Below are 10417 nucleotides of genomic sequence, written 5' to 3' on the forward strand. Positions count from 1 at the left end.
GTTTTGTTTCATTTTAAGGGCCCCTCTCCTTTTTTGTAAAGTAAAAATGTCACCCAGCCCTGTGGCACAGCAAAATTTGTCCCAGGACCTGCAGGGTTCTGGCAGCCAGAGGAGCCCCCCATAGCCATCAGTATCAACTGCTGCACACCTACTGCCACAGCCCTTCTAGAGAAACCCTTTTAACAATATGACAAAGGAATACAGATGTTGAATAAATAAAAAACAGGTACACGGTGACACATGACTAACAAACTTTTATAAGATTAAAGAAATCTGCTGTATAACCTTCATGTCATTCATAATTATATCTCTGCGTAAACATGAAAAACCACCCACGTCGCATGCAGTGCATATGTATATCTATACAAAAATCAACTCATCATGTATTAGCTATGCTCTGAAGTGAGATGTTTATGAGGCCTCCATTGCATGGTTAGGTCTTTAATTGCAGTTTTTTCCTGGTTTGCAGGAGGAAACATCCAGCACTGATTTCAGCTCTGCTCAGGAATGAGATTTATCTTGGATGAGCCTTTTTGGATGCTGACCAACCAATAGCAACACTTTTCTTAGACACAAAGTTGTCTAAATCTTGAAATAAATACTGACTATAAAGAGAGGCACCTTTTCCTCTGTTTCTGTAAAAGCAGGTATCTAGTCATCCTATAATTGTAGCACATTTTACATGACTCCTGAGCAAAGTACAATACCTTCACCTATCAAGTGAGAAATGGGTAGGTGGTTAAGAAAGACGGTGATACAAACCCTACTCATACCTTGTTTTTTCAAGTGCTTATCAGATTTGCATTTTCAGAGAAACTGTCCACAGAGAAGGGGACAGTATCTTCTCAAGTGCTGTTATGCTTAAATATTATGTCACTGTTGTCTAAGCAACCATCACAGCCTCCCGAAAGCACAGAATGCTATATTGCCTGACTCAGCAGATGGCTGAAATACTTACATTCAGGCAAAGAGGTCAGGTAGTTAGAATAGTTTAAAGCAGATAATTATTTTTTAGAAGAAATATTAACTCTTACAAGGCAGGGAGTCACAAGGCAGCATAGGGAGGTCGTACATCTTGAACGCACACCCGCATACAGTACGTCACAACTCCTCACTCAGTGCCAATAACTAGGAAAGATTTATATTTTAGAGATGCCCAGGCAGCCTTAAAAGAATTAGAGCGACTGAGATATCTCAAAATTTTGACATGCTGAGACTGTTTTCACTCCAGTGCTTGCAGAGGTCATTTAAGGAATTCTGGAGGGCACGAGTGAGTCGAACACCTGCTTGGCTGTCTCCTAACGTCAAATACATGGCCTAGAGAGAAACAGGAGATGTACTGTAAAAACTCACGCTGATAATTACAGAAGACACTTCGTGTCATTTATCTGATCAGTATTATTTGCATTAGAAAACATCTCCAGGTCTTTTAACTGAAACCTTTAGCACAGGAGATAGCTGGGGATGCATGTTTTACAACCCAGTACAGTGCTGATGAAAACATATTCATCCACAGGATTAAAAAAATAAAGAGCAACTCTTACAGACTGCATTCACCAAGGATAACAGAACTGAATATTTCATTTGGGCATATGGATTTCTTAGCTTTTTTTCAATTTAGGTGAAAAGGACCTTCCTGTATCTTGCACAACACTGTTCTCACCACAGGAACGCCCTGCTCTAGATTATTTTGAGATGAGGAAGGTGGCTTTGTGGAGGTGCAGAAAGCAAGTTGGACTTCCAATAATCCCCTCTCCAACAGAAATGAGTGTTTGAGGAAAGTACTGCCACCCTAACTTCACAGCATAGTCAACCCAAAAGAGCCTGTTAGCAGGGTCTATAGTCCAGAACTCTCTTCTGCTATGAAGATGCTACCAGGACTCTGAGACAGTGGTGGAAACAGGTCATCTCAAGTCAGTCCTACACCACTTGCCACAAGTCACTCAGCAATGTGAACCAAGGTCTCCAGAGTCATCTCCCACAAGCAGTGCTTTACCCAAGCTTTTCTCCAGGGACACTTCAGCCCTGAAGTGACAGAGAACATTTGTACAGGACTGCTTTTGTCTCAGACTTTCTCCAGAGGCACAAGCCTACCTGCTCTGGGGTATATATGGGAGGTTTAAGACTGTGGGATCATCAACTGAAAAACTTTGAAAAGGTCTAGTTCTGGGAAGTGCCCTGATCAGCTGCCCTGCAAGGCAAAGGCTGCTTCTGCCATACACTAATGGCAGACCTAATACATGTTGCTTTTCCAGCACAACCTTCCCAGTCTGGGTGCAGAGCTGGGGAGATGGGAGACAGCTGTGCCGGGTAGGGTCTGCTGCTCCTGATCTGCAGGTGGGATCATAAAGTGAAGCCTCACAACAGGGAAGCCTCACAAGAGGCTCCAGTGCTTGGTACAGACAGGGACACCTCTTTTTTCCCCTTTCCCTGTCTCAAGTGCCTCATTTGGTGCCCACTCTCCATGCATCCCCTAGCTCAAGGCCAACAGACGTGTCCCTAAGGATGCAGGGAGGAGAACTGACCACAGGGGCCTGGCCTGCAATGCTCCCCAGATGCCAGTGTGCAGGGATCTACAGAGACCACTGCTCTCCACCTGAGAACATACAGGGAGACCCTTGAAACTGGAAACATGTACAGCCCGGGAATTTACCTGGCACAAAGGAGAATTTTAAAGAGGACAAGGCAGAACCTCTCATGTGTTAATCCATCACTAATTACTTTAAAGGGCTGTAATGATTTTGTTAAATTCAGGTGACAGGTACTTCCCCAGCCTGAGCACAGCCACACACAACTGTCTGAAACTCACATCAACAGAGAATGCTATGTCCTGATGCACTCATCCTGTCTGCCAACGTCCAAAGCCCAGAAGATGAGACCAAGATACAGGATACAGGTGAAGTACTATGGTATCTGCTTTCCTTTGTATTAGCATGCAGTTTTTTTCATGTGGCTCAGCACTTCCAAAGTGAGACACACAGAATGTCCTGGGACAGGGCTGCACACGTTTTTGCTTTGTGGGGTACAAGTATATCTGGGCCAGAAGAGGGGTGGAGATGGAGTGCAGAGGGATGGCTGTGAGTAGCTAGACTTCCCATTTCTCCTGACAGCCTCCTCCTTCTTTTCTGGGGTGTTTTTTTTTTCCTCCCTCCTCCCACTCCCAAGCAGAGGTTCAAATTGAATTTATATCTCTCATGGCAGATAGAAGTTCTGACCAAAGAGAAAATAGGCTTCAGTCAAAATTTTTTCCTGTCAGATAGCTCAAAGATCTTGAAGACTTGTTTTAGTTTAGGCAAGTTGACAAGCAATTCATTCCTGATTTTGCCTACTACAGTTACAGTATGAAAAGCTTTTCTTGTAGATTACATAATTATATTTTTCTTAACATGGAGTACATTGCATTAGCAGGTTTAAATTATGCAAGCTTATTCTTTTGTCTTTTGTTATATTGTGTTCTATTGTGCTGGTAAAACAATATGTGCTTTAATTAGCAAATATCTGTAAATAATTTACTTGCTTTTCATACAGCAGAACAATGGAACCAATTTTCACATACATCCACTGAGCATGTCTAGGGGGTTTCTTGCCAGAACCTTCCATTGTTCAGTATCTGTATCAATCTGCCCATCATTAGCAGCTAACGCTCCACAACCCAGGAAGAAATTAAAGTTTTGGCCCCAGGGAGCAGCCCCAAGACCCCCGCCTGCCCCTCCAAAAACCTGAGGCTATTCTTTGCAATAAAAGATTAAAATATCCAGAAAATGAAAACAAACTCTTTTATTATCTATAACCCTGGCACCTTCGCATAGAAACATGGATGCCTGCCAAGCATTAAGGTCATTGGATTGATGCCATAGAATGCCGATGTTCATCTGACCTTCTGACTGCGTTTTAGCTACAAAATAAAAAGCTCAACTTGATACGACACTGAATCACGCGAGCATCTCGTCTCTGCAGGGTTAAGGCTGGGTGTGAACCCACACTGCACATGCACAAACACACACACTCACACACAAAGAAAAAAGCTCTTAAATCAAGAGTGGATGACTGTTCGGAGACTTAAGGCATTGTTATTTTGAATGCGAATGAAAGGGCCAGAACAAGCATTGCAAGAATATTTCAATTATGTATTTCCCAGAACTACATCTCTGAGCAACTAATGCAAATATTACTCCCATAGCAGTGGAACTTCTTCAAGAATAAAAACATATAAGAGCTTGAATCAGAACATACTTTCTGTATCATTCACATATTGTTTGAATATTATTAAAAATGCAAAATCTATGTATGCTTTACTCTCCTGAGCAATACAGTAATTATGATTAAGGGACAAGCAGCACAAAAAGAGCCAATTTATCTTACTTGTGCTTAGGAATACTATTGTGTAACTAAGCAACTAAAGACAAAATATAGTCTAATTAATTCACTCCTATGCTTATTTAAAAGACACAATTAGAACATTTTTATTTTCCAGCCTGCACAGTATCTCAACATGCTTGAGGGTGTACCATGTGAGGCCCATTATTCTCCAAAGACAAGAGTTTAATGTTTAGTGCCACTGATCAGACTGGGAACAGCAACTCTGGAGAGCAGTGGGTGTATTTTACAGTCTGAATGCACTGGGGAGAAGAGGGAAAGGGGAAAAGAAAAAAAAAATGATAAAAAAGGAATCTGCGTTAAGTGACCACATACGCCAGATTGCTGGCTAATGGCTGGCAACATGTGGCTTCTCTGAGTAATATCATTGACCTCTCTTTCCTTTACCAGCATATGCTACTGGTGGTGAGAAAGATAAAAATACACAGAGTGGATGTGCAATTACCAAAACCATGATATTTTATGACAAATGCCATTTCCCTAACACTGCTATTACAGTGCATCTGATTTCCAAAGCTGAATTAATTTGAGCAAGTGTACATTGGAGATTGACGCTATTAGCATGATTTTTAAAGCACTCTTTAATAATCATAATCTGCATGTTTGAAACGTGTTGTCATTACCCATGTTGACAGATACGAGCATAAGGCACACACCGTGGAGACTAGAACGGGGCTGTTAAGTAAGAGTGTACAGATTCCCACATCTCTCTTTCAAAAAAAACCATACAGATCTATTTCTGTGCAAAGGGAGTAGCAAATTTTTCAATGGCCAGACTGTGCTACCTTTACACACTGGAGCAGGAGCTCTGTACACTGAGAGCCCTTCGGGTACAGACCAGGCTTCTGAGGGATCTGTCCCAAAACGAAGAGACACCAAAACCACTGCCACCCTTAACTTTCTGGAAGAATCTCTTCTGCAGTTATAAATTACATACATTCATGGAGTGATGCTTTCCACACCCCCCTCTTCCCCCTTCCAATTAGTCTGAAAATGCAAAATACTGCTAGGGAAATAATTACAGGAAACCAGCTCTCTCCTCTGTGTGAGCAACGCTTACTCATGTAAATTACTTGCATGAGTAAGGATTATTTGCAAGGCGAAAAGCATTGCATCAGATCCCCAGTTTGGGAGAAGAGATGAAATCAACACGATTTCGTAGTAAACTTAGCTCCTGATGAATGAACTGAAGGCAGATCCCCACCGACAGCCCAGCCTCAGCAGAAGCAGCAAACACAACAATGCAAGGCAATGTCACACCGTGTAAAATAAATTAATAAATTAGTTTCTTGGGGTTTTGGTGGTTTGTTTGGTTTTGTTTTGGGTTTTTTGCTTGTCTGTTTGCTTTTTAGGAATTGCACACATCACATCAAATACCATCCCCTGAGTCAACGGGCACCAGATTTGGGATGTATTTCTAAGCTCAGTCTAATTAACACCAACACCTTTAAAAACATGAAAATCCAAGGCACTGACAAGTATTTCGCTCTAGAACTGCTTCTGCAAAGGTTAGTTGTTCCACAGCCCCACAGTACCCTTCAGAGCAGAGAGAAGTAAAGGAACCAGGAGAGGATTTGTCCAGGACTGCAGGGCTTGGGGCTGAGCTCATCTCACACCTTCTGAGAACCACAAGTCCAAGACACGACGCAAGGGGATGATGGGGCAGGGGCTTTCTGCCTGCAGCCAGCCAGCACTGGCTTCTCACAGTTGGGCACTGGAAAAGCTGGGGGGCTGTCTTCCTCACACCCCCCGTGGAACTGTTTCAAGCACAACAGTGTGTTTGCACAGCCACTCCCTCCAGAGCACCCAGAGCATTCTCCTCCAATCCCTGCATGAGGCACCTGTAGTTGCAGAGGTCTTCCCACTGCACTGACCCAGGAGTGCATGAGATAACCAGGGCAAGGTGGTGATTCCCTTTGGCAAAACAGGTGCTTTCCCCATTGAGACTGTGGCCTTCCCAGAGCAGAGGACAGCCACTTTTTCCCCGCTGGATGGAAGGAGGAGAAAATTACTTCCTCTTTCTGTCCAGAGCTACACCTCTTGCAGCTTTTGGGCTTGATGGCAAGGTCAGAGGCAGCACACCTGAGCCCCATGTTCTAAAAGCAGCAGCAATTTTCAGTGGAGTAAAACTCTTCTAGCTCACCTTACAGCCTCCCCAAAGGCACCACTGCTCTCACAAAAATGCTGCTCCTGCACAGTGAGACCACTGCTCTGGACCCAATGCCACAGCTGGTCCCAGCCTTGACACACATGTTGATCCAGGATGCCATGAGCACTAGGGGCCAGGAGAGCTCATACCTGCCACATACAACTGGCCCCATCCCACATTTGCCTTCCACTGGCAAAGAATGTCCCTGGGAAGAATGTCTGGCTGCCTTCTGGGGCCAAAACAGAGCTTCTCTGCCATGCCCAGGGCATGTTCAACCCTACGCAGAGGGAGGGTTACCTTGGCCAAAGCACACCTGGACTTGAACCCTGCACTGGATCTGGGCCCCAGTGTATGGAAACATTCTGTTTTCGCAGCAGTCAGGGTTATATTTAAGTCTGGATGATGAATTCAGCTAGCTATAAAAAGACTTATATTTACACTTATCGCTGATTAGCTCAAACATTTGGCAATCAGATAAAACACGCCATCAGAAATTTCTGAGTAAGAGAAGCATCACATACCTCCTCGCTTCTCCTCCCCCTCCTTGCAGCCACTGGCTGAATACTGTCACAGTGTCGATGCTGTTATTACGGAAAACAGGCAGGGAGCTGCCTCTATTAATCATGCCTCTAGCCCAGGTAGCTGCTAGGGACTCTGCCTCAATCTTTGGTGGGTCTGATCGCGAGCCCACGATTTCAATCATTCATTCCCCTCACCAACCATTTTATTGACAGCGAGGTCTCTGTTGCCTCTTGCAATACATGTGACTTCATCCCCACTCCTTGGATGCCAGATAAGGTGCTTTACCCCCTCAGGAGTCCCACACCATGTATAAGGTCTATACTGACAGCTATACGCCACCCCTGACTTCAGAGCTGAATCTCCTCCCGCAGAAGGAGCACAGCCCAGAGTCAGGAAACCTTGTGACCCCCAAGGTGGCCCTGCCACCACTATGGGGACTGATACTGATGTAATTGATGTGAGGACCCACGATCACAGAGTGGTTGGGTGACTGGGTGCCAGTGAAGCTGGTCACTCCCAGACAGCCCTTCCCAAAGCACCAGCCAGCCCCCAGCCTTTTGTCTCCAAGCTGCCAGTGTGTCCCTGAGCAGAATTCAGATCGTTCCAAACTATTAAAAATGGATCATAAAAAATCATTGCGATGTCTATAAACAAGTTAATGGAGTAAGTGAAAACAAAGTACATTTCTTAATGGGAGTGTTATGTTGCCCTCTCTAGGCCCTGGCTCTCAGTGCCGGTTTCTGTAGGCTCCCGGCCAGAGAAGTATCACTCAGAGCTGTTGCTGTTGCTGCTACTCTGCTAATGAATGACTAACTTAGGCCAGAGGGGAAATGACATCACCGGGGTGTAAAACACAACTGCATTAGGAAACTTTTTACCTGCTTTACATTTGTCATAATTATTCTACACAATGCGGCCGGCATTTGCATAATTTCAAGGCGTGCCATTATCTTAATTGAAAATTGTTTTCATATGGTTGAATAATGCAGAATGACATCAGTTAAAGCCCCAATGAAATGCACAAGTATAATCACACAGCTAATTGCTAGCGGTGTTTGCATGTAAAAAAAATAAATAAAATTGTGCACATTATTAGGAAGGTACACGCAGCAGAGAACTCTCGTACAGGAGCAGCGTTTTACTTGTAATGGTAGGATTAATTTTCTCTGATGTTCCTACCACAGTAACATGAGCTGATCATTACGGCATATTAAAATGATTTGTGTCCCTCTCCCCACCCCCCTCTCCAAATATCTTTCATTTTACACACACATACACACGCACGCACTCACACACAGAGCCACAGTTTTAAATAGTCACCACGGGCAATTTCAGAGCATCCATTGCTCACTGTCATCTCCCTGTTTCTTAGGAAAAGGATCCCTTATCTTAGCGGCACGCTCAGAAAATTAAAGTGAAGAGGTAGCAGCGAGTGAAGGTGGCTCCGAAACGCTTTCGGCTGTGTAGGCATGTGCATGGTACACGGCTACCACGGCACCTACAGCCACGCGTGCCCCGAAAACTGCCCCCGCGGGCAGCTGTCCCCGCTTGTACCTACACCACCTGGGGCATCTCCAACAGAAGTTCCCCCAGAACACCCCGACCCCCCCCTCCCTGGTCTCCAGCCTTCTTCGGGGATCCTCCCCATCCCTGCTACCCTTGCTGAGTGCCCATTCTTCCCCCCCAGACCACGGACCCCACTCAATCCATACATTAGAATAGCAAATAACGGGAGGGAGCGGGGGCGGGGGCTGCCCGGGCCGGGGTCGGGGGGGGACGCACCCAGCGCGGCCCCATCCCGAGCGGTGCGGGGCGGGCACGGAGCCGCCGCGGGGCTGCGCGGAGAACCGGCGGAGGGTGCGGGAGCCCAGCGTGTTTGCGCCGGCCGCGCGGCGGCTCCGAAATACGCCCAGACATATCTGCAAGTTATTTGAATGTATTATTCCCGTACCTGTCATTTATCACTTTATTCAACACGTCCCTGCCAGCTCAATAGCTTTTGATCTCCCTCAGCCTCCATTTCGTAATTTCCGCCCTCTTAAACATATCGAATACTAAAAAAAAAGCCCCGGACAATATCGAAATTCTCCCCCCCCTCCAACGTTTACCCACGCCCCCCCTCCCTCCCCCCCCCATGTGTTTTAAGATTTTTTTTGTAAACGAAGACAGAGAAGGGCAGGGCGAGCCCCGCATGCACTTCGCTACCAACAGGGCCGGGGACGCTCCGCACCCCGACACACAGTCCCCTAACTGTACCCCCCCACCCCCACCCGCACAAGTTCCCGGGCAGCGCGCACCGAAGCGCCCCGACGGCGCGGCCCCTCCGCGCTGCCCCGCCACGCACGGAGGGGACGGGGACGCGGGGGGTGGGGTAAAGTTGGGGGGGTAATAGCCGAGCCCGGGCATGCAGGTGGGGTCGGGCGCGGGGTCGGAGGGGGGGGGGGGGGGGGTGCCGGCGCTGCGTTTACCACCTCGCCATGGTCACTGGTCCTGCCCTGGGGGGTGTCCTCGGGGAGAAAATAAAGTTTGGCGCTGGAGAGAAGTTGCCGGCTGGTGCGCTCCTCCCAGAGCAGCTGCAGCTCCGCGATGCAGGCGGGCTCCTCCGCGCGGCACCGCACGAAGAAGAAGTCGCCGAGGGAGAGGACCCGCGCCCGGCCGCCGCCGCGGCGCTGGAAGCGGAACGCCCTGTAGAAGACGTAGGGGCCGTGCGAGCCGCACGGGGCGCCGACCCACTGCGGGGAACAACAACACGGCAGCGGCATCAGCGCCGGCTCCGCGCCGCGCCGCGCAGCGCCGCGCAGAAGGAGGAGGAGGCGGGCGGAGGGCGGGGGGCGGCAGGGGAGGGGGGGGGGGGGGGAGAAGAGGGAGGGGGGGCGCGCAGCGGCGCGGAGGCTCCGCGCGCGGCGGCGGGGGCGGGGCGGGGCGCGCGGGCAGCGCGGGGCGGCGCGGGGCGGCGCGCGGTACCTGCAGTGCGCTGCGCTCCATCGCGGCTCCGGCGCGATTGAACTCAACATTCTCCCAAACTTGTTGGCGTGAATGGAGCCCGGCAGGTCCTGGCAGGGAAAAGCCGGCCCCGCCGCCCCCCGCCCCCCGCCGCCGCCGCTCCCGCCCCGCCGCCACGCCGCCGGCGCCCACCGCCCTGCCGCCCGCCGCGGCGCGCCCCCCGCCGCCCGCCTCTCGTCCCCCCGCCCCGCCGACGCCCCGCCGCGCCCCGCCGACGCCGGCGCCCGACGCCGCCCGGTCTCCCCGCTCCCCCCCCGGCCCGGCAAAAATGCCGCTGGGCGGCGGCGTGCCCCGGGGGGGCGACTCGAGAACGACGGGGCGGTGGCGGGGGCCTCCGCGACTCCCGGCGATTTTTAGGAGGCCAAA

General features: G+C 49.0%; 1 protein-coding gene across 5 annotated transcripts in view; it reads right to left on the reverse strand.

The window, feature by feature from the left end:
• ARID5B (AT-rich interaction domain 5B) overlaps window positions 1-10122 on the reverse strand; it is a 119798-nt gene extending 109676 nt beyond the window's left edge. For 2 of the 5 annotated variants that reach the window (XM_071749128.1, XM_071749126.1), the window contains exons 1-2: window positions 10013-10122; window positions 9520-9780 (exon numbers count right to left, since the gene is read on the reverse strand). In XM_071749128.1, the coding sequence (XP_071605229.1) occupies window positions 9520-9780; window positions 10013-10033 (282 nt within the window). In that variant the 5' untranslated portion in view covers window positions 10034-10122. Of the gene's footprint in view, window positions 1-9519; window positions 9962-10012 lie in introns of those variants that run through there. The other 3 variants (XM_071749129.1, XM_071749124.1, XM_071749127.1) reach the window with 3 other exon arrangements.
• Between the last annotated feature and the right edge of the window lie 295 nt (window positions 10123-10417).

Source organism: Heliangelus exortis, chromosome 7 (assembly GCF_036169615.1).
Source record: "Heliangelus exortis chromosome 7, bHelExo1.hap1, whole genome shotgun sequence".
In the NCBI taxonomy this organism is placed as follows: domain Eukaryota; kingdom Metazoa; phylum Chordata; class Aves; order Apodiformes; family Trochilidae; genus Heliangelus; species Heliangelus exortis.